At 40.9% G+C, this 24,127-nt stretch overlaps 1 protein-coding gene across 3 annotated transcripts in view; it reads right to left on the bottom strand.

The window, feature by feature from the left end:
• The window catches only part of SIPA1L2 (signal induced proliferation associated 1 like 2), a 230,774-nt gene that overhangs the window by 92,671 nt on the left and 113,976 nt on the right, over window positions 1–24,127 (bottom strand). For all 3 annotated transcript variants that reach the window (XM_032242333.1, XM_032242334.1, XM_032242335.1), the window contains exon 2: window positions 19,924–21,665. In XM_032242333.1, coding sequence (XP_032098224.1) covers window positions 19,924–21,406 — 1,483 coding nt within the window. In that variant the 5' untranslated portion in view covers window positions 21,407–21,665. The remainder of the gene's footprint in view (window positions 1–19,923; window positions 21,666–24,127) is intronic.

Here is a 24,127-nt window from a genome sequence, read left to right as displayed (position 1 = left end):
ATTTGTTTGATCAAATCTTCTGGTTTCCAGTTTGGATGCACTTCTACATCACATTTTCAATTACTTCCTCTTCTCATTATGCTTTTCACTAGTTCCTGAACAGCAAAAGCCTCCCTATCACAAAGTTGTTATTTTGTGATTATGTGAATAGCATCATTAGAAAGAGGTACTGTCATTCTTAGAAACTGTCAAATGAGGAACATGGCTACTTGAAGAATCTATACTGAAAACAGTTTCCCTCTGTCTGGGAAAGTCATCATCTTTGACTCAATGAGGGTGCCAGAAGTGATCTAAGTAGCCATTCAGGCCAGCCAGATTAATCTTGGTGATCAGTAGTGTAGCAAAGATCGCCTTTTCATTACAATGTCACTAAAACAGCATAAGGTTTCTAAAGTTTATAATGTTCATAAAGTCTAAAGCACAATTTAGGAACATAAAATACATAAAAAGTCAGCAAGGTGCTAAAGTCAAATTCTATCTACAAATCCTGTAACTTGGTTTTCAATGCCATCAGCTAATCATTTCTTTCACATAAAATCACTGGTCTTTGAGGGATCTAAAACTCATACCATCTACATGGAAAGGTGGAGCCTGCAGCCATACTGTTCACCTAACACAGGGCTCCCTCCAGGACATCTTTCCTAAGAGACAGTCATTATTCTCTTATGAATATGTACAATCACTACATGTGGGCATCGTTTCAGCCATGGGGAGAACATTCCAGAAAATAGTCCCTACTTAGGAAGCAAATACTCTATTCTGAACCCTTTAAATGATATGAAGCTTACTGCTCTGTAAGCAATTCCCTCTAGACTGCTAGTTTCTTGTCAGTGAGCTCTGCTAAAAGCAGCCAAAACACCTCATTGCAACTTTGAAACTTTTAAAATGTTTCCTCTGAAATGACCCGAACTTAACACAACATTCAAGATATGGTCCAACCCACACAAAATAGACGGAGGAATTACCCAAATGCTTATGAATGCAGCTTAAAATTTTATCTATTTTTAGCAGCTCCATCCTACCAATAATTCATGTGAGCAGGTGGTAAACGCAAACCTCCAGGTGTTATTCATTTATTTCTTAATGAACTGCTGCCAGGTCAGTTCTCCAAGGTGTATCCTTATAAAATTTTTTTTTTTACCCTGACTTACGGTTTTTTTAGCTAAAAAGAAAAAAAACAGTGAACATGTACAAGCTTGAAGAAAACTTATAGGTATTCCAAAGGCTTTTGGTTATGCCAATGCTTGCCACAATGATTTTTGAAGGAATAAGAAATGTTGCTGAGAAAGTAGAAAACAGAATGAGATCAGCAAAGGAAAACAGCACCAGAATCACTCAGAATACACACTATCCAAAGCCACTAATGAATACTGGCTAGACCTTGAAAAGGCAAATCATTTACCTATTTGCTGTTTGCAACCAAACGGGATTAGAACTGACATTATTTCCCTTTAAAGTCAGGGATAGAAGCAGCAAGCAAACTATTTTAAAAGATGAAAGGTGAATTATTGACATAGTATAGTCCTAGACTGGCACAGAAGGAAACTAGCCTATTTATTTTAGTGAGTAATAAATCCCTCGGGCATACTGCAGTCACGTGCTGCGTAATGCTGCTTTGGTCAGCGATGCAGCACATACACCAATGGTGGTCCCATAAGATTATCATGAGGCTGAAAAACTACTATAGTCTAGTGACATTACAGATGTCATTACATGGGAATCCAACATATTACTCAAAACCAAAAAACGTTCTTAAAATAAAAGTAAATTAAACAGAAAAAAACGCTTACAGAATAAGGATATGAAGAAAGTATTTTTGTACAGTTGTACAATGTGTTCATTCAGTGTTACTACAAAAGAGTAAAAACATTAAAAAAATAAAGCTATAAAGTAGAAAAATTACTGTAAGCAAGGGTTGATTATTAGTAAAGAAACTTTTTAAATCAATGAAGTGTTGCCTAATATAAAGTGTTTGTGAACTTTAATAAATGCAGTGTTGCCCAGCGTACGGTGTTTATAAAGTCTGCAGTAGCATAATGTCCTAGACCTTCACATTAATTCACTACTCAATCACTGACTCACACAGAGTGACTTTTAGTCAGTCCTGCAAGCTCCATTCATGGTAAGTGCCCTATACAGGTGTACTACTTTTGATCTTTCATACAGTATTTTTACTGTACTTTTTCTATGTTTAGATACAAAAATACTTATCATTGTGTTACAACTGCCTATGGTATTCAGTACAGTAACATGCTGCACAGGTTTGTAGCCTAGGTGCAAAATGCAATACCACAGAGCCTACATGTATAGAAGGCTATCCCATCTAGGTTTGTGTAAGGATGCTCTATGGCATTTGCACAATGATGATATTGCCGAAGGATGCATTTCTCAGAGTGTATCTCTGTCGTTAAGTGATGCATGGCTGTATTGTGTGCTGATAATAGCCAAGGTAGCTATTACAAACATAAAAACTCCAGTGACATTAAGCATATATAAACAACGATCTGGGATTAGGAAGAACTGATCCAGAAGCAGGCAAAAAAATATATACATTCAGTGAGAACAGAGACTAAAAGTTAATTGTCTCCTTCAGACTACTAAGTACACTGTCACTGTACTAAGTTGGCATTAGTGACGACTGGACCCATGACATTAGATCCTATGGAAAATGCATCTTTAAACTTAAATCAGTTTAGAATATTCTCAGTTGCAGTTAGTTAACCATCCTGACAATAACTTTTGTTTTTCTCTCAATGAGTCAAATGCATCATAAGCCAAACGCATGAAGAAAAATATTCAGAAAGCAAACAAAAATACAAGAGTCATAAGACAAAAGCTTCCTTCTTATAACACATTTCAAAAAGTTACCTGCAAAAATACTCAATTCTATATTTGGCATTTGATGAGCCCTATAACAAGATCAAAAGAATTTCAAATTATTGTAGGTACACAAGAGTAAATACATAAAACTACTTTTTATGGTAAGATTGAGAGCCTCAGGTTAAGAAAATCAAATCTCTAATTCTAATAGATGACAACATAAAATGATCGTATGTGTACTGCTTTCATACTCAGCAGGTGCCACAGGGACAGAAAGCAAGGGCCATGGCTGCCAGGGGCTGGAAGGAAGAGCAAAGGGCTGACTACAGAGGTGGCATGGGAGAATGTTCTGGGGTCACAAAGCTATTCTACACTTATTGTGGTAACAGTAACACAATATTTATTTCTCAAAACTCTCAGACATGCGCATTAAAAAAAGTAAATTTTACTGTACATAAAATACACCTTCAGTTTTAAAAACTGGAGGGAGGCGGGTTCAATGGGAGGAAGGGCTGGTGGTCCTTGCAAATACGCAGGGCCTTCTGCACAGACAGAAACCATGACTGTTTCACCCTCACAGCCTGTCAGTGGGGATAGTACCTATTCCTGAAGTCATCATTCTCTCTCATTCCTGTTTCCTTAATTAGTATTTAATCCTCAATCCACGTCAAACTTCTGCCAAGCTACTGCTCCACTCAAGGTCTTGTTGCCAAATCCAGCTACCTTCCAGGCCTCCAGCTGCAGGAGCTGTCTGCTGTGTGACACCAGTGGCCACTCCCTTCTTGTCGGGTCCCTCCACTCCTCCACTTCTATGACATCTGTTTTTCCAGGTGAGATTGCTTCCTGGTCTTTCACTCCAGGTGTCTGGCATGGCTCCTCCTGTGGCCTCTCCTTACAGCATGAGTGTTTCCCAAGACTCCAGCCTTAGACCTTTCTGATTCTCTGTCTTTATACTTACATGAATATCTATCTTCTGACTTTCCATCTATTCACCCATCTTCTACTTCACGTTTGTCAATGATATCATCCCAAACTTTTTCCAGGCTCTTCTCTCACAAATCCCTGGACTCATAAAGGACTAGAGAAGCATACTCCACCATTGATGGGATCAGCCCTGGACTTCACCTGCTCCCTCTGCCTGGAATGTCTTCCACTCTTCTTCACTTGACATTCTTCTTACTCATCATTCAAGCCTCAATCCAAACGCCATTTCCACTGGAAATACTCCTCTTACCTCCAAAAAGGCCAAATCATTCCAATTTTACATCCCAGGCCTACTGATACAGTGCCTAATAAATGAGAGGTGCCTAATAAACTGTTCTTCAATCACTGAACTGTAAAAGTAGGCTCCTCTGGTATTGTCCAAAAGCAATGGTTGTATTTGACCTCAAGCAGGAATACAGAGATAAAAACAGGGAGGTAGCTTATTTAATGTCAGAAGTGATGAGACAGTGTGAAGCATCTTGGAGTCTGCGGCAGGCATTTCTGTCAGTGACAGGGGCAGTACCGTTTCTTGAAGTATTTATAAAACCGAGAACTTATATATCTATTAGAACTTACATGGCAACAGACCTATCATGTCCTACTGCTGTAACAAATTTTCAATAAACTTCTGGCTTAAAACAACTCCATTTACTGCACACAGCTCTGGAGAGCAGAATTCAGCTTTAAAAAGCAAAAATCAAGGTTCTGGGGTGGCTGCATTCCCCTGGGCAACTCTAGAGGAAAATCCATGTCCTTGCCTTCTCTAGTTTCTAGACCCACATTCCTTACATTTCTTGGCTCATGGCCCTTCCTCCGTCTTCACAGCCAGCAGCCAAGCATCTCATTTCAGTGGCCACATTGCCTTTCTCTTCTGTGGTCAAATTTCCCTGTTTCTCTCCTATAAGAACACCTGTGATGGCATCTAGGTCCCAGCCAGGTCCCGCCCGGATAATCCAGGATAATCTCCCTATCTCAAGATCCCTAACTTAACCCAAACTGCAAAGTCTCTTCTGCCATATGAGGGGACGTACACAAGCTCCAGGGATTAGGACCTGGACACCCCTGGAGACTATTATTTAGCCTTCCATACATACCTACTTAATCCACTTTAATTCACTTATTCGAATATTGAACAGTGGATGTCTAACTGTGTGCCAGAAACTGATGAGTACTGGGGATACAAATACTGTCTGCCTCAAAATCTTTTAGTGCTGTGGGGTAATAATACAGGAAAGAGACAAAAGTTAAACTCCTTGACTGCCCTATTTTCCCTGGAGACACAGAAGCATTGAAATTAGGCCAAATAATAACCCTATAATGGCCTGTAAGAGCTAAAACGAAAGGAAGAGTCACACTTCCTCCCTTTAAATGAAAAGCTAAAAACGATTATGCTTAGTGAGGAAGGCATGACAAAAGCTAAGACAGTCTGAAAGCTAGGCCTCTTGCTTTCACAGAGAGGCTGGGCACCTCACTGTGATGACTTTCACAAACAGCAAACCAAGCAGTGAATACAACGGAAAAGTTCTTGAAAACAGTAAAAGTGCTGCTTCAGAGAACACATGGTTAAAAAGCAAAACAGCCTACTGCTGATATGAAGACAGTTTGAGTGGTCTGGATGGAAGACAAAACCAGCTACAACATTCCCTTAAGCCAAAGCCGAAGCCTCATCCAGGGCAAGGCTGTATCTCTCTTCTATTCTATGAAGGCTGAGAGAGGTGAGGAAGGTACAGAAGAAAAACTGGAAGCCAGCAGAGGCTGGTTCATGAGGCCTAAGATAAGAAGCTATTTCCATGATTTAAGTGCAAGGTGAAGAAGCAAGTGCGGATGGAGTGAAGCTCTACCAAGTTATCCAGCAAGTTATTTAGGTAAGACAACAGACGACAGTGGCTGCTAATGCTAATAAACAACAGACTTTTGATACAGATGAAACAGCCTTCTACTAGAAGAAGATGCCATCTAGAATTTTCATTGCTAGAAAGGGGATGTCAATGCCTGGTTTCAAAGCTTCAAAAGATAGGCTGACTCTCTTGCTAGGGGCTAATGCAGCTGGTGGCTTTAAGTTGAAGCCAATGCTTATCGATCATTCAGAAAATCCTAGGGCCCTTAAGAATTGTGCTAAAATGCTCTGCCTGTGCTCCATCAGCAGGACGACAAAGCCTGGACGACAGCCCATCTGTTTACAGTATGGTTTACTGACTATTTTAAGCCACTGTCGAGTCCTAGTCCTGAGACAAAAACATTCCTTTCAAAATACTACTGCTTATTGACAACACATCTCATCACCCAAGAGCTCTGATGGAAATATATGAGGAGACTACTGTTATTTTCATCCCTGCTAACACCACAATCATTCTGTAGCCCATGAATCAGAGTATTTCTGCCTTTTAAGTCTTCTTATTTAAGAAATACATTTTGTAAAGCTGTATCTACCATAAATAGAGATTCCTCTGATGGATCTGGGCAGATAAAATTGGAAACCTGGAAGAGATTCATCATTCCAGATGCCATTAAGAACGTTTATGATTCATGAGAGGATGTCAAAATACAAACTTAACAGAGATTTAGAAGGTGACTACAACCCTCATGGATGGCTTTGAGGGAATCAAGAGTTCAATGGAGGGAGTAACTGCAGATGTAGCAGAAATAGCAAGAAGACTAGAATTAGAATTTAAGCCTGAAGATCTGATTGAACTGCTCATGATCAAACTTATACAGATGAGGAGTTGCTTCTTATGGATGAGCAACTTTGATGGAATTCGCTCCTGGTGAAGATGCTGTGAACATTGTTGAAATAGCAACAAAGGATTTAGAATACTGCATAAACTTGGTTGATTCAACAGCAGCAGCGTTTGAGATAATTTTCAAAGATCTACTGTGGGTCAAATGCTATCGAGTAACATCGCATGCTACAGAAAAATCTTTCCTAAAACAAAGAGTCAATCAATGTGGCGAACTTCATTGTTGTTTTAAGAAATTGTCACAGCCATCCTAAGCTTCAACACCTACTACCCTGATCAGCCAACAGCCATCAACGTGGAGGCAAGATCCTTCATCAGAAAAACAGTTGACTTGCTGGAGGCTCAGGTGATTGTTAGGATTTTTAGCAATGAAGTATTTTTAAATCAAGATATGTACACTGTGCTTTTAGATATAGCACTATCATGCATAGTAGACTACAATACAAACTTAACTTTTATATGGACTGTGAAACCAAAAACATTGTGTGATTAACTTTATTACAATATTCATCGTATTGGGGTGGACTGGCACTGACCCCACTGTATCTCTGAGCTGTGCCTTGTTAGGCTGGTCAGGCAGGGTCCAGCCATCAGACAGGGGCATCTTCTTCTTGAGCCAGTGAGTGTCCGAGGGAACGCCCTTCCAGTCTCCTGTCTAGAAACATTTAGCTCAATAACGGGGTGGGGCTGGGCACCGCACTGTGCTGACTTTCACTAAGTCCCCACTTTTAGTTAAATGCCTTAGTCCTGCCCTTTGCAGGACTTGTTCCATTTTTCAGAATAAATCTTATTTTCCACCTGGGAAAGGGGCAAATAGTAAACTGCCTATAAGGGAGGAGAGAGAATCTGGCCTTTTATAAGCACGTAACCAGTCCCCTGTTTTCACTCCCCTAAGTCTTTCTCCAAGGGTGCCTGGCTCTGTGGCATGGCCTGACTTACTTCTTGATGGCCTCTACCCTCTTCCCGTGACCACCAATGCTGGGGGACACAGGAGGCTGGCTCTCTCAATCTGCTAGCAGTGGTCTTGCTCTTCCACATGCTTTCATATACCCTGCCTTCGCTGCTTCTTCCTGGTGCTTTTTTACTTTGTGGTGTTATGCCCATTTAAAAAAATTCCTTCACTGTCATTTTTAGTAGTATTCTGGAAGGGGAAGAGATAACATGTTTTCAATTTGCCTTACTTAAACAGCGGCCTCAAACCCATTTACTGTGCAATCTTATAATTATAAAAAGCTTACTTACTGGTTGCCTAATCTGGGCTTTGATACTTCTTATCACATGCTTAACCTTGGGTTAGTTACAGAACCTTTCTTAACCTCAGGATCCTCCAGCAGTCTCCTAAGATACCTAATACATGTAACACCATCACTGACCTGGGAGGGGCACTATAGCTGACGGCACGCATGTTACTGACAAAAAAATGAAATCAAAACAAAATGGAGTGCACCTAAAATAAATTGCATCATAGAGTATTTTGATTTTGAGCTCAAAAATCCGGCACAGTTCACGAATGAGTCTGAAGGTGATTCCCACTTCTAATCTCAAAATGCTGACCCAGAATCACCTGGAGAGATTACACTGCACTCACAGGAGTCTTTTTAAAGAAAGAAGTGGTGTATATACTTCACTGAATAATTTACACCATCAATTATACTTTTAAAACTTTGAGAATCCAAAATGTGTATATTCCTGTATTTATCAAAGACGGCAGGTGAACTGGTAAAAAAAAAAAAAAAAAACCTCCCTTCATGCCCACCTTGCCAATCCATGCCACAGACCCATCTTCTTCTGTCTCACACAGACATACGCTTGCTTATTGCAAACACAGAAATGAAATTCCTGCTGTTTACAAGCATCACACCTGTAGACTTACAGCTTTTATGCCTCCTAACCACCTTCTAAGGGCTCCCTATGCCTTTGGTTTCATCAAGGAATATAGCAGGTTACCTGGATGTGTTTCCAAAGAAATCAAAATCTTCTATTCAATAATGTAAGATGATGTCTAGCTTTTATAAAGGGCATCATCACATGCCATTAGGACATACAGAGACTGTGTCCCCTCCCATAACCTCTGGGAGGGAAAGTTACCCCTTTCAAATGATATCCCACATCCCCCTTTCAGGAAAGATCCCCTTTCTTCATGGCAAAAGGCCCTTCTCATCTTGGGCAGAGGACATTGAGCAAGGCTTCCCCAGGGTTGTGTGCATTCAGACCCTCACCCACCCAGAGCCTGTTCTTATTCCAGGCAGATGATTTCCATAAAATTGCTTCAAGGATGAATCAAATGAAATCCTTCCTTGGCAGAACAGAAGCTATGAAAAGACTGAGAAGCTGAATGAAAATCCACATATCATGCAAATAACAACAGGGCAAGATTAAAAAAATCAGTTAACAAGATTGCAGTGCAGGAAATGGAAATGGGATTCAGTGCATTTCTGTGGTGCATTGTGGCTGTTCAGTAAAGAAATAAATAATAATTTTAGCTTAGAGAGGGAAAAAAGAATGGGAGCAGGGATGGTACACTGGGCCCTAGGCCAAAAGCTCTTTCTAGATGCAGTGATATCTTAAAAGAGAGGTTTATGTGGTAACTCACTAATGAATTGACCAGTTAAGAATCACATCTCTGCAGGGCCTCCCAAGGCCGGGTATGTAAAAGACATTCACTCACAGCTCTGCCTTACAGGATTTATCAAAGCTGTTAGCATCCAGCGGCCACAGAACCATTTGTAAGCACACCAAGGCCACAAGCAACTGTGCACCTTTTCCCTCTTGTCTTTTACTTTGTAAATATGCGCAGCAGAAGCTAGCTTGCTATTTTGCCATAAAATGCATTTTAAAGGTTCTTTGTTCTTTCAACCACTAGTTGATCATTTAATGCCTGCTCTCTGCTGATCTGGGTTAGTTTGGCAGTTAAATGCTCTTTCAATTCCTACCTATGAAGTATCTTCTTTCACTTTTCTCTCTAAACAATTATGTGTCTGTATTTTAAATCACCTTCCCTTTTTTCGAACACTCTGAGGTATTTTTTAAAGAGTGAAAAGGGGATGGTGGCTTGGGCCTATATTCCCAGCACTTTGGGAGGCAGAAGGAGGAGGACTGCTTGAGGCCAGGAGTTTGAGATCAGTCTGGGCATCACTGCAAGGCCCAATCTCTACAAAACACCTTTAAAAAAAAAAAAAAAAAAGCTGAGTCTGGAGGTGCATGGCTGTAATTCCAGCTACTTGGGAGGCTGGGGCAGGAGAATCACTTGACCTGGGAAGCAGAGGTTGCAGTGAGTCAAGATCATACCACTGCACTCCAGCCTGTGAGATGGAGTGAGACTTATCTCAAAAAAAAAAAAAAAAAAAAAAAAGAGTAATTCAACAGGCCAGGAGCAGTGGGTTACACCTGTTAATTCCAGTACTTTGGGAGGCCAAGGCAGGCAGCTCACTTGAGGCTACAAGTTCAAGACCAGTCTGGCCAACATGGTGAACCCCATCTCTACTAAAAATACAAGAATTAGTCAGGTATGGTCATGCCTGTAATCCCAGCTACTCAGGAGGCTGAGGCATGAGAAGTGCATGAACCTGGGAGGCAGAGATTACAGTGGGCTGAGATCGTGCCATTGCACTCCAGCCTGGGCGACAGAGAGAGACTCCGTCTCAGGGGGGGAAAAAAGTAACTCAACGACCTCAAGAAGCATCCAACACCTTTCTTAGTGTTTCATAGATTAAATTACTGAATTTACCATGATGGAAAAACATAGATGTTTTGTCATGTAAATTTTTTATCTTTTTATCCAAATTTAACCAAGGTATTTGCTAAGCTTGAAAAATCTGAGGCATTACAATGAAGACAATAGTATTAAATATTTCACAAAAATAAACTCAGTTCATCCTGTCTACTTATGAGGAGGCGCCACTATTCTTACAGAGAGGTTAAGTGACTCGCTCAAAGTCACAATCTGGAGGGATGGTGAGGATGCAAACCTAGGCAGTCCGGCCTTGGTGTTCTCTCACGGAAAGCAACTCAAGGGTAAAAAAATTCATGCAAAGGTTTTAATTTCAAAAATTAATTAATATGGGTAAGTGACCATGGCTTAAGGATAAGAAAACAAATGTATCCTTAAGATAAAAATGGTGTACTGAAAAACATGATTTCAAGGAAAGCTAGAGTAAGAAATGCAAGACTGAAGAAGGAAGGCAGATTATTAAAGGCTTCTTTTCATGATCTGTAATTTTTATTATTTGCTCAAAAGGAAGAAGAAAACACTAGGAAAGTGTAAAGGCCTCACCACTTCCAAGGAGAGAGGTAGAGCCCTGACGATAGGACAGCTGTCCCGCTTTTATTTTATTTAAATGGGACAATTAGTGAAATACATTTTGGAGTTAAACAAATACAAGGTAAGTTTAAACTAAGTTTCTACATTCCTTAAGCACTAATGCTCCAAAGACCTTTGCTTCCAACTTACTGTACCGGTAGCAAAATGCCAGCAAGTGCTCTCATTTAAACACCACTTGAGTCAAACTATAAAGGAATATTAAGAGTCTTATTCCTCTTCCCAGGGAAGTAACGGGGCATTCGTTGTTTTTCCCCAGTAACTGACTGAAGACTTTTTGGGGCCGGAGGATCAGTAGGTTTGAAATAGCATACAGCCGCCAGGCACGGTGGCTCAGGCCTGTAATCCCAGCACTTTGGGAGGTCAAGGCCGGTGGATCACGAGGTCAAGAGATGGAGACCATCCTGGTCAACACGGTGAAACTCCCTCTCTACTAAAAATGCAAAACATTAGCTGGGCACGGTAGCGCGTGCCTGTAATCCCAGCTACTCAGGAGGTTGAGGCAGGAGAATTGCCTGAACCCAGGAGGCGGAGGTTGCGGTGAGCCGAGATCGTGCCATTGCACTCCAGCCTGGGTAACAAGAGCAGGAAAAAAAAAAAAAAAAAAAAAAAAAAAAAGAAATAGCATACAGCCCTTTGCAGGTTCCTACAATGCTGCAGTGTACGGGAACTGTGACTGCCCAGATACAGCACCTCTGCAAGAGAGAAAGCCCCGGTGTTTTCCGCCGATGGCCACATGGAGCCTGTGTGACCACAGCCCTTGGTGCTGAATCTCACATATATCTGGGCAATTCCACCCTGCTAAGGGCCCCTGTGGGACTCAATGGGACCACTGTTTGGGTAGGCAATACTGGCCAGGGAGAGAGGTGAAGAACTCAGTCGATTATGTCCTTGGAGGGAGGAATGTGTATCATAGAATAGTACTATTGTTAGATGGCACTCTGTTCACCCGTATGAATTTAATAGTGTCCAACTCCCTATTAATTTTCGTCAATGACTGTATAAAATCAGAAGGGAAAAAAAGCCACCAGGCATGAAATTCAAAGCAAATGCAGCCATGCATCACTCATGCAGTGAGGTTCATTTGATATGTAAAGGTGTAGGCCTGCCTACAACCGTCACATTAGTGACACTTAAGTGAGTGTATTTGGAATGGGGTGGTGGACCTCACCAGACACCTTTCCCCAGCTCTCTCTGCCATATGGTTCTACTTGTTTCTCTCTTCATCTTTTAACCACTAAAATAAAGTATTGCCCTTTAAAGCCTGTACCAGTGGTGTGGACAATAGTTTCTTTTCAGAGAAAAAAGTCTTACACATTTATTTAAGTAACCCTGGGAAGCAGGGAGGCACGCTATTGACAAGCACTGCTCTAAGCCCTTTACAGGAGGGATTTGTATTATCATCCCATTTTACAGATGATTGACTAGGGCACAAAGTGGTTCAAGGATTTGCCCCAAACTGAGTTGGGATGTGAACCTCGGTGTGCACTCTACCTTGAGTGATGTCATTTGCCCGCCATTCACAGATCTCTATTTACCAAGAGTTTACCTCCAACTATAATTAAAATGGATGAACACTTTTACCTGATGGCAGAAAGATAATTCCCCGGCCAAAAAATGGTTAAGTTGGTATCAAGAGAGGTAAGAGGGTTATTACACAAATTCTAGAAGAATCTATGTGTTCATTTAGCAGGATTTACATATAACATATTATTCTTCAGTTAAAATACTTGATAAAAATTAGCACTGGGGAAAAGGGTGGGTTTGCATAGAGCTAGGTAAGAGAGCAGTTACTAGAAACAGTGAAGTTGGCTGCTTTCGAGAATTCTACAGTTGTTCAAGAAGGCAACATAAACCTTTAAGTTTGCTATTTATAAGAACTACTTATAAATTCTTTCTTCTTGTCTTCAAGAAATAGACCATTTTAATTATGTCATGAAGGTTTATGACTTGCATCTGTAAAATTTTTAACTTTTTATTTTAAAATTCTTTTAGATTTATAGAAAAGCTGCAGATAGCAGAGTTTTCTTATACCCATCTCCCAGTTTCCCAGCTGTTAACATCTTATGTTATTTTGGTACATTTGTCATGATGAATGAATCAATACTGTTATATTATTAACTAAGGTCCCTACTTCATTCAGATTTCCTCAGTTTTTAGCGAATGCCCTGTTTCTGTTCCAGGAATCCACCCAGGGTACCACACTCCATTTAGTTGTCATGTCTCCTAAGGCTCCTCTGGTCTGTGGTTTTTTTTTCTCAGACTTTCCTTGCTTTTGATGACCTGGACAGTTTTGGGTACTGGTCAGGGATTTTGCAGAATGTCCTTCACTTGGAATTTATCTAATGTTTTCCCCTAGTAGGACTGAGGTTTTAAGTTTGGAGAGGAAGACTGCAGAACAGTCATTCGTACCCGGGCTACAAACTATCCACAGGACTTGCAACTGTGGATGGTGATCTTGGTGACCTAGTGAGGTAGTGTCTGCCAAGCTACTCCACTATAAAGTTATTTGTCCCTGTCTTTCCATCTATACCTTTTGGAAGTGAGTCACTATATGCGGCCCACATCCAAGTAGGGAGGTGGAGGGGCACTGACTTAAACTTTTATAACGATAAATTAGTTTTTCAGGTAAAGATTTCTTTACAAAAATGAACACTCAGTAACGTATTTGGTAAGTTGTTTTGTAGATGTATTGCATCTACAAGAGGGCAGGAAATAATGCGACTTCCCGTTACTGTGCTTCATCAAGCTGATAAGTTTTTCTCTCAAGTAAAGTAAACACAGTCATTAACTTATCTGCCCAGATCATGGTTGGCAAGTACCTGCCATCTCCCCATGCACTCAGGGCAGATAAAGATAATTGATAATGGCTCTTAAAATGCAGATGCAGTTCTATACATAATGACATGGAAGGATGATCATCAAAAGCAAGTTCCACAGTAATAGCAGGAATAAGCTCTATTTACATAAATTTATTTGCATCAGAAAAGCGTTCAAGGATGATGACAAAATGTTAATGGTGACTATAGCTGATGAATTTCGGGAGACTTTATTTCTTGTTTATCTATATTTTCTTATTTTCCTATAACCATCAAATGACATTTACATACCATTTAAAAATTCTAAATGAAAAATATATATTCGTCAATCTGTTTATTCAGCATTGTTCCCCTACCTTCAGAGGAGCTCACATTCCTGTGCCAGCAGAATGGCTCTAGTAAAACAATATTCCCAAAGGCTCAGACAATGATTTAGCCACTTTTCTCTCACTCCTGAGTCACCATGGAGGCCCAGCTTCATTCTCCCATTTGGTTTTAACCTCTCTTTACCCAAATAGCACTCACTTTGCCTCCTAGAACTATTCTAGTCTGTGTGGCATAAAGTAGGGTACAGGACCATTTTAGAACTCCTGAGTAATCCAGTAAGCGCAGAATTTCTTAACAAGTTAAGGATTTCATCACCAAGCGGGAACCCTTACATGTCAACACACAGTGTCTGGGCTCTGCCGCACAGTTCCAGCGTTAGCTGTGCTGGTAGCAGCCCCACTGTTTGGTGGCAGTATGCAGTGCCAAGCAGGTCCAGAAGGAGGCAAAGCCTGCTGCTCTGCCACAGTGAAAACTAGACTTGCTGATGCTCACGTGGCCAACTGTGGTCAAGTACAATTCCCATCTAAGAGACTCTTTGTCACGGCCTATTTCACAAATGGAAAGCTCAGGGAAGCAGCAAACGACACATTCACAATGAGTCCCATCAGAAAAACAGTAGTGCGACAAACAGCACCAATGTGTTGTTATGGTCATCGCCAGTGAAAGGAAGGGACATTATTGAGCATTAACTCTACTTGCTACTATCCTTACTGCTTTTAAAAAAGCTGTTTCAGCTGGGCACCGTGGCTCATCCCTGTAATTCCAGCACTTTGGAAGGCTGAGGCAGGTGGATCACCTGAGGTCAGGGGTTTGAGACCAGCTTGGCCAACATGGTGAAACCTTGTCTCTACTAAAAATACAAAAATTAGCTGGGCGTGGTGGCACATGTCTGTAATCCCAGCTACTCAGGAGGCTGAGGCAAGAGAATCGCTTGAACCTGGGAGGCAGAGGTTGCAGTGAGCCGAGATGGCGCCACTGCACTCCAGCCTGGGTGAGAGAATGAGACTCTGTCTCAGAAAAAAAAAAAAAAAAAAAAAAAAGCTGTTTCACTGAAAGCTACAGATGGATTTGCCTGGGCAAGTGATGATGTCACACACTTTCCTGTGTCCAGCTACTCCCCTGCAGAACTTTTTTTACAGAGTTATTCAACAGCCTTTCAGTGATGATGTGTCATAGAAATACACCTCGGCATCAAGGGTAGACATTTCACATTAACTACCCAATAAAGAAGAAATCACATTATAAAAGTTCTGCACTTTAAACACTTGCCAATGATTAGGAGCCAGTTCATTCTCTTGAAAATGAAGTTTTACACTGAACCCTGAAGCACAGAACAAAATAAAAGGCACTCTGGAAAGTATCAAAAGATAGATCCCTGAAAGCCAGCTTCCAAAGAGAAAATCTCTGAGAGAAGAGAAAAGCAAAAACGGGAAAGAAAAAAACTATCTTAAAAACATCATATCTGGGCCAGTCTGTGTAGGCCCTCCGTTTTTAAATACGATGAAGTTCACCCAACTCGTGCTGTTTGCAGACAGAAGGGTCCTGCACAGCTGTGTCCAGTGGCTGAAGCTGGGGTGGAAATCTACTCCCACACCAGAGGAGGCCTCCACCTCACTGTACTTTTCACCTAAGAATCTGGGCTGCTGCCTCTGCCTGGAGTCCTTAATGGCTCAACAAGAGACCAGTAAGAGCAGGGGCAGATGTCATTGTAGCCAATTTCACTTTGAAGTCACACTGGACCACAGGGGAAGAGCTAAATATAGGAGGAGACAGAGTACAGTTCACAGCTGCACTGGAGAGAGAACAGAGCAGCTGGGGCTCGGCCTTCTTGCTCCTGGTGGCCAGTCCTTCCCCAGCCCCTAAGCACATCTGCTGGCACGGCAGCACCTTCCACAGCACAGAATCACAGAACACTGAAGACGAAGTGACCTCAGAAACTGTTTCCCCACTCCCTCGTTTTGTGGGTTTTGCAAAGCATAGTCATGTGCCCCATAGGGATATTTCAGTCAACAATGGACCACATATATGATGGTACACCCATAAAACCATAAAGGAGCATATATAGAAATCTGATGCATGGCACTTGATATTGGCAATGCAGATGAATTAGGGAAAATGACTGATATTCAGTAATGGTGCTGGGACATTTGGTTTTCCATATGTGTGTGCATATATATACATATATATGAATAAAAATATATATATAATCTAGGTTTGTGTAAGTATACTCTATGATGTTCACACAATGATGAAATTGCCTAATGACACATTTCACAGACCATATCCCCGTTGTTAACTGATGCGTGACTATAGTCTAGAATTCCGCTTTCTGGCTAGTTTACAAATCCACAGCAAAGCTCAGAACCAGAGTGTGTGCCCAACAGCACCAAAATGCCAAACGATAAGCATATATCCACCCACAACTCACTGACGGTGTCTACACTCAGATTCTTCTTTGGAGCTTATTTATTTCACATTCAAACCTAAGGAGTATGATGATGTCATCTGCAATGCTCTTGAAAACACTAAGTAGCACCTCAGAAAAGGTGGAGGAAATAAATCACTTACAGAGAAGTCTTTAAAACTACCAAGAAGTGACAGGTGAGAATTCAAGAGAAAAACTACAAGTAGCAGTCAAGAAAACTAACAGAATCCAGAAACCTGAAATCATCTCGGGGAACACTGGGGACATTAATGAATCAAACGGTGGTGAAAAACCTGGGTGCAGAAAAACAATAGTTTTTCATTCCACATGCACTTAGAATGTGTAATAGCATATGAATGAGATACTAGCACTAAGTCTTGGCATAAATATGAACATATATGTAATTTTATGTTCTAGTATTTCAAAATCTGAACCAAAACTATTTACAAAACTCAGTCAGCCAGAATGACTAATCGCCTGCAGATTTCAGGGCTTAATAAGTCTAAGAGACTTTACTTTATTGCAAGAATTGGCAGCCATGGCTTCATCAATAAAAATAACCTTAATTAGGAAGCCTATCTCTTCATCTTCCTTTTCAAAAATAACTAAATTCCACCTAGAGATCATCTTTGAGCGGTGTTCTATATAATGTGATGCCTCTGCATGAACACAGGCATGAAGGTCATGAGTTATTTTCACAGCAGAGACCAAAAAGCAGGTCTGAGATTCTCTGATTCCACTGGCTGGAAGGAAATAACTCATGGTGTTAACACTGATGCATACCTGAAGCCAAGGCTGAAATTCAAGGTGGAGGAGAGGAAAGGAGACACAACAGGGGACTAAGGTCTGTTGACAAAATACAGTCCTTTTATGTCATCAGTATGAGGACAGAGACAATTCACACTAAGTGACCAGGTGCAGTGTAAATGTCTATTTAGCTTTATTGCATCAGAATCGGTTCTCTGATTTACATGTTATCATAAAGTGATTATAAAAGACACTCTAAATCTGGATTGATGCAAAAACAGGAGGGGGGAAATCATTAATAGTCACAATTTACCTGGCAGACAAATTCTTTTAAGCCTATACTCCATGAGAAAAAGTAATAATAAGGCTTCACAGTGGTTTAACATTATAAGGAACTTAAGTGGACAGAGTGACCTCTTAAGGTCTGAGTTACCCACCCTTCCCAATCCACTCCAATAAAACAACTACAGTCAAAAACTACACAAATATTCTCAAGTCAGAAACCAATACTGATTAAACTAAAACCTAAAACTATAAAAATCCTAGAAGAAAACCTAGGCCATTCAAGACATAGGCATGAGCAAAGACTTCATGACTAAAACACCAAAACCAATGGCAACAAAAGCCAAAATTGACAAGTGAGATCTAATTAAACTAAAGAACTTCTGCACTAAGAAACTATCATCAGAGTGAACAGGCAACCTACAGAATGGGAGAAAAATTTTGCAATCTATCCATCCAACAAAGGTCTGCTAACCGGAATCTACAAGGAACTGAAAGAAATTTACAAGGAAAAAACAACACCATCAAAAAGTGGGCAAAGGATATAAACAGACAATTCTCGTAAGAAGACATTTATGTGGCTAAAAAACATATGAACAAAAGCTCATCATCTCTCGTCATTAGAGACATGCAAATCAAAACCACAATGAGATACCATCTCATGCCAGTTAGAATGGTGATCATTAAAAAGTCTGGAAACAACAGATGCTGGAGAGGATGTGGAGAAATAGGAACGCTTTTACACTGTTGGTGGGAGTGTAAATTAGTTCAACCATTGTGCAAGACAATGTGGTGATTCCTCAAGGATCTAGAACCAGAAATACCATTTGACCCAGCAATCCCATTACTGGGTATATACCCAAAGGATTATAAATTGTTCTGCTATAAAGACACATGCACACATATGTTTATTGCAGCACTACTTACAATAGCAAAGACTTGGAATCAACCCAAATGCCCAACAATGATAGACTGCATAAAGAAACTGTGGCACATATACACTATGAAATACTATGCAGTCATAAAAAAGAATGAGTTCATGTCCTTTGCAGGGACATGGATGAAGCTGGAAACCATCATCCTCAGCAAACTAACACAGGAACAGAAAATCAAACACTGCATGTTCTTACTCATAAGCAGGAGTTGAACAATGAGAACTCATGGACACTGGGAGGGGAACGTCACATACCAGGGCCTGCTGGGGGTGGGGAAGGGGAGGAAGTGGGGGAAAGGGGAGGGAAAGCATCAAACACCTAATGCATGCAGGGCTTAAAGCCTAGATGATGGGTTGATAGGTGCAGCAAACCACCACGGCACCTGTATGTATATGTATATGTATGTGTGTGTGTGTGTGTATATATATATATACATATATAAAACAAACCTGTATGTTCAGCACATATATCCCAGAACTTAAAGCAAAAATAATAATAATAAAAAGTGCAGTCAGCTCCTGGTTATCTGCACTAGAGGCAGAATAGTTTATGCACTGAGAAACAGGAAGAGGAGAGTGCTCGGGCCCACCCTCTGCCTCCTCAGGTGCTCCATGAGGTTACCCCTGGATCCCTGGGAGAAGGAAGAGGGCTGGCAGGTGAAACTAAAGACAGAAAAATACAGCTCTGAAAAGTAAGCTGCACTATAATGAAGGGGTGAAGGATACCATCTGCACCCAATAAGAAGGTGGTGAGAGATGCCGCAGTATTTCCTCAGCATGTGTTACTGACACATGTGGAACCTGTTTCTCTGTAGGTCTCTAAGTCAGAACCAATTCTCCTGGCCCTGGGATAATTAGGAAGACTTATTTAAAGGTTGAGGATTCAACTACATAACCTCTGAAGAATGCATCCTTCAAACCTGAAGACATACATAAGCAAAAACTATTTATTCGACACAGGATTAAATAATTTACCATTCGTGTCTATTACTTAAGCCCATCTACAGAACAACAAGAAAACAAAATTTGTTGTAGTAATTCATGCATTCTTTCAACAAAGATTTAACATGTCCAACACGTACAGCAATGAAGGTGAAGCAAGGTACAGAAACACTAGAGAGGTGAGGGAATCACAGAATTATCCACTGTAAGCAGTGTAAGAGATTATTCAGAGGAATAGGAGAAGGACATAATTAATCAGGGAAGACTTCTTACAAGGGGTAAAACCTAAATCAATCTGAATTTGTGATGCTCACAAATTGGCAGACAAAGAAAGACAGAAAGAGAAACCAAAAGTGCATTTACACATAAAGGACAACCAATCAACAAAGGCATGGAATTGCACTTTTCCAAAGAAAAAATTAGCCTCGAAGCTATGGAGGGACCATGATGGAGAACAAGGTCCAGTCCAGTGGACTATAGCCTTGGACACTCTGAGGAAGGTGCTCCAACACAAAGCAAAACATTGTGACTGGCCCTTAAAAAATTACTCCTGAGACACACACAAAACATCCAGGGCTCTTCCTTACCTTTCCCATAGAAGAATTTTCGGTAATAGTAGGCCCCAAGGTCAATGTGTTCTATGATGTAGCGTTTTACTTTCTCCCTGTGAATGGGCTGGTTTTCTCTGGGCACTTCCAAGACTGAGACACCTGCATTTGTGCAGTGAGAACTGAGAGACGATTCAAAAGAGCAGCTTTCCCCAGAACTGAAAGAGGACGAGTTGGCCCGAGAGAGCGCAATCCGCCTGTCACCTTCCCCTCCAGTCTCATTTCTAAAGTAAGGACAACTAAGGACAAGGTCGTTACTTTTCCCGTCACCCTCATCGGCATCCAGGTTCTCTTTGGAGTTGAGGTCCTCCTTGCTCCCTAAAGGGGACTCACAGTTGCCTGTCTGGCCTGTGGGCATCTGAGTCTGGGATGCTGCAGAAGCCCCAGTGGTTATGTTTTTCCTTTTCCCCACATTAGCCCTCGTAGCCATGGCTTCGTTGATATTAAACAAAATGCTCTGGACATCATAATGTGCAAAACATCGCTGACAATTCCAAGGGCGAACACCCCTCTCAAGTCGGCTCTCCTCCAGGTCAGATGTGAACTTGAAAGTTTCGTGCTCACTTTTAACAGTCCGAAGCTTTCGAAAGAGGGATGTTTCCACTGACTCTGATTTCAACCTCCGTTTGAAAGGCTTGTCCCTGTCTCTCCCCATCAGGAGGGCACTGTCCATGTAGTCCAATCCTGAGATGCGGACAAATTCTCCCCTAGAAATCTGTGCTGCTGCGTGAAGGCTGGGAGAGATTGCAGGGTCACAGGGGAAAAATTCAGGGAACCCGAAAGGGACCATTGCTTTGTGGTCATAATTTTCTACTCGGTACCCTCTGAGCATAGCAAAAAAGTTTTCACCAGATAAGCCTTGCCTATCGATGGACGAAGTACTTCCATACTCCCGGTGCAGGGCAGCCCCAGTGTTGGGGTTGACTGCATTTTGATCTAAGACATCTTCGGCATCAATGTCACTGATAGTGACATCACTATTGCTCCTCTGTCTTATGGGGTGAAGCCCTCTCTGAGGGGAATGGACAAAGATGTCTCCGATGGTGTACTTGGCCTCCACGAAGTCCAGATCAAGCTGCTCCTCTTGCTGACCTTCACTCTGGTCACTCTGCCCATTCTGCATGGCGGAGGTGACGCTTTCATAACTGGTCTGAGACCGGCTTTCCCACAGTGCCTTGCAGGTTAGCTCCTTGGAACAGTCCTTTTTAGGAGGCCATTCAGACACCCTTGCTCTCACACCCATCTTGGGCACAGCTGGGGTACCATTAGCCGGACCACCACCGCCAGTCTCATTGGAATTTGGGGCATTTAAAGAAGTAGTGGGTCCCATGTTGCCATTAATGGCTTTAAATTTCCGAGCAAAATAATCATCTGACTGCATGATTCTAGGGGGATCCTTGAACTTTGAAGAGGCTCTGCCGAGCTTGTGCTTCTCTTCTTGTGACTGCCTTGGGTCACTCATGTCTACTGAGGAAGAGCCTCCAAGTCTCACCAGGAAGACTGATGTAAATCAAATTACATTGCTATTGACCATGCCATAATACTTGCAGATATAAAGGCTTGTCTGTAGTTGTATTTTTTTTTAACCCAAAGCAAACAACATCCTCAGAATACAGTTCCTCCAAAGCCAACTTGCTTCTCTGTCGTCATAATAACGTTGTACACCTCTGTTCTTTCCAACAGCATTCCTTAAGACATCTGGTCATGAGTATTTCCTTCACCTGAATTAAAAGATAGGAAGTAGCCATTAGCAATTAATATACTTCAAGTTGAGTACATTCTACGACAGATTTCGTATCTGTCTTTCTCTCCTGCTTCTGCCCAAGAAGTTTCATGATCCACAGCACTGTTTCTAACACTCCTCCCTGGAGCACCATCTTCCTTCTCTATATGGCTAGACAGAATTCACACAATACAATCAGGCCTTAACTTATCTGAGAAACTTTCTTAGGATGTCTCCCACTCTAATCACGTCTAAGCAAAGAATGTTGTGATCCCACAGCACTCCATCTATATCCAACAGAGTAATTTTCCTTATCTTTAATTGCTGTTTAGCAACTCACTGACTTCAAGTTCCTCTAAGCCAAGAACCATGCCTTTCAGCTGTGTACCAGCATTAACTATTAACGTAGCCTGGCTTAAATGAGGGATTCATGAAGTATTTTAATGAATGAACTGGCAGTAAGAGTAGCACAAGTCACATATATAACAAGTTTCAGTATTATTATTTTACTTTCTTTCAAAACATTTAAACTCAAAATGTCCCACAACAAAAGGGTCAATACCAGACATTGACAGGAGAGTTTTCATAACAATCACTTGTAGTCAAGAACTCACACAGCTCCCCCTTTAAGTGGGAAGAGGTCTTCAAGGATCTGGTTGGTATCTGATACATCAAATACATTCAGTGGGAGATACTGGGTAAGAAGTTGTTTTTTTTGTACCTCAGTTGTCAGTTTTTCAGTCTCCAGGAATGGATTTGATAGTAGCCTAAGCTGTATAGGAAATAACTGTAATTCAGTCATCCTTGATCCTTTTAAATATAATAATTCTAAGAGAATTAGGTAAGACATAGTCATTTATCTTATCTTTCTGAAAACCATGGGATAGTACGTGTATTCTGTGCATGTCAGTATCTGACTACTCATTTCCCCTCTGTTTGCCATATCCTAATATATCATTTTATTTCCTCCATAATGGAACAGCTCTGAGAGTAGATGACACATTGCCATCCTAGAACTAAATTATTTTTTATGGTAGGGGAAAGCAACTGTCACCGTAAGAAAATATCAACTACTCCAAGACACCCCCACATGCTCATCTCAAAGCCATTAAGAGTCCACTGGAAAGAGTTTTTGTGCTGTTAAATTAGTTGGGATTTGAATGCTTTCAAGCTGAATTAGTTATTAATATTTCTTATGCTTTGGCTATATTTTACCTTTATTACCATCATTATGTTCAGAAGAGGTAAAGTGGTTCTTTCATTCTTCTGCCAATGAGTAAGACAACCTGTCATGAGTTTGGAAAATAATATCTGAAAATGTTTGTGTCTAAATAAAGAAAGAATAAGTTCAAAGAATAACATGTGTAATTAAAGAGAAGAGTTATTAAATCAAGTATCTACAAACATATGGGTAAACTGCAGTGTTTCTATTTCCAGGGGACTTTATTTTACAGGTCACTTGTGGCATAATGAATTAGAAAGTTGTACTCTTGCAAATAATCAGTCCTTGACTAGAAATGACATTAACAAATGCATCTATGAAATGCAAAGAACCACTTTAATCATCACCTCGAAACTCCTTTATCCTCTTATTTACAAAATGAATGCCATCCAAATAATTAGGACAAATCCTACCTTCCTTTCTTTTCTGTGTCATGGCATATACTGAAGTACCAATATCTGTGCAGCACAAGGGGGTCAAGAAGGAAATGCTCAGACTAAAGGCATAATCGACTGACCACCCTGGGCTCAACCCATCACCCAGAGAGATGAGTAAACCAGCATCTCCCCACACTTTTAACCTATTGACCACGCTCCACAGGGAAGCTCTGAGTTTAAGGCACCAGCTAATAGATGTGCAAAATAAACTACAGAAACTATTAAATATTAAAACCAGGATTAGCAAGGGTAAGGCGATAATTAGTCCTGGAAAACCTGACCAGCTATTATAATTTACTTGGCTCAGATTCTTATTTGAAAATCTATCTTCTAAGCTTTCAGATTCCTCTAACATTTGTAGCTTTCTCAATGTTTAACAGACGACATTAAAGATACAAAATGTTTATTACACCTATCTTGTGAAAAAATGGAAGACACCAATATATAGTCAAAAATAAAGATTAGCTGGGTGTGGTGGCTCACACCTATAATGCCAGCACTTTCAGAAGGTGAGGCAGGAGGATCACTTAACCCCAAGAATTTGAGATGAGCATGGGCAACACAGCAAGAGCCCGTCTCTACAAAAACTTATTTTTTTAATTAGCCAGGTGTAGTGGTACACAAATGTAATCTCAGCTACTTGGGAGGCTGAGGCAGGAGGATCCCTTGAGCCTAGAAATTAGAGGTGGCAGTGAGCTATGATCACACCACTGCACCCCAGTGTGGGCAACAAAGTGAGATCCTGTCTCAAATAAATATTTTAAAATATAAATAACATATGAAATTAAAAATAGATGAATT

The sequence above is a fragment of the Sapajus apella genome, unplaced genomic scaffold, assembly GCF_009761245.1.
Source record: "Sapajus apella isolate SASKATOON/1434 unplaced genomic scaffold, GSC_monkey_1.0 scaffold49, whole genome shotgun sequence".
Taxonomy (NCBI): domain Eukaryota; kingdom Metazoa; phylum Chordata; class Mammalia; order Primates; family Cebidae; genus Sapajus; species Sapajus apella.
This window is presented reverse-complemented; position numbering and strand designations above follow the sequence as displayed.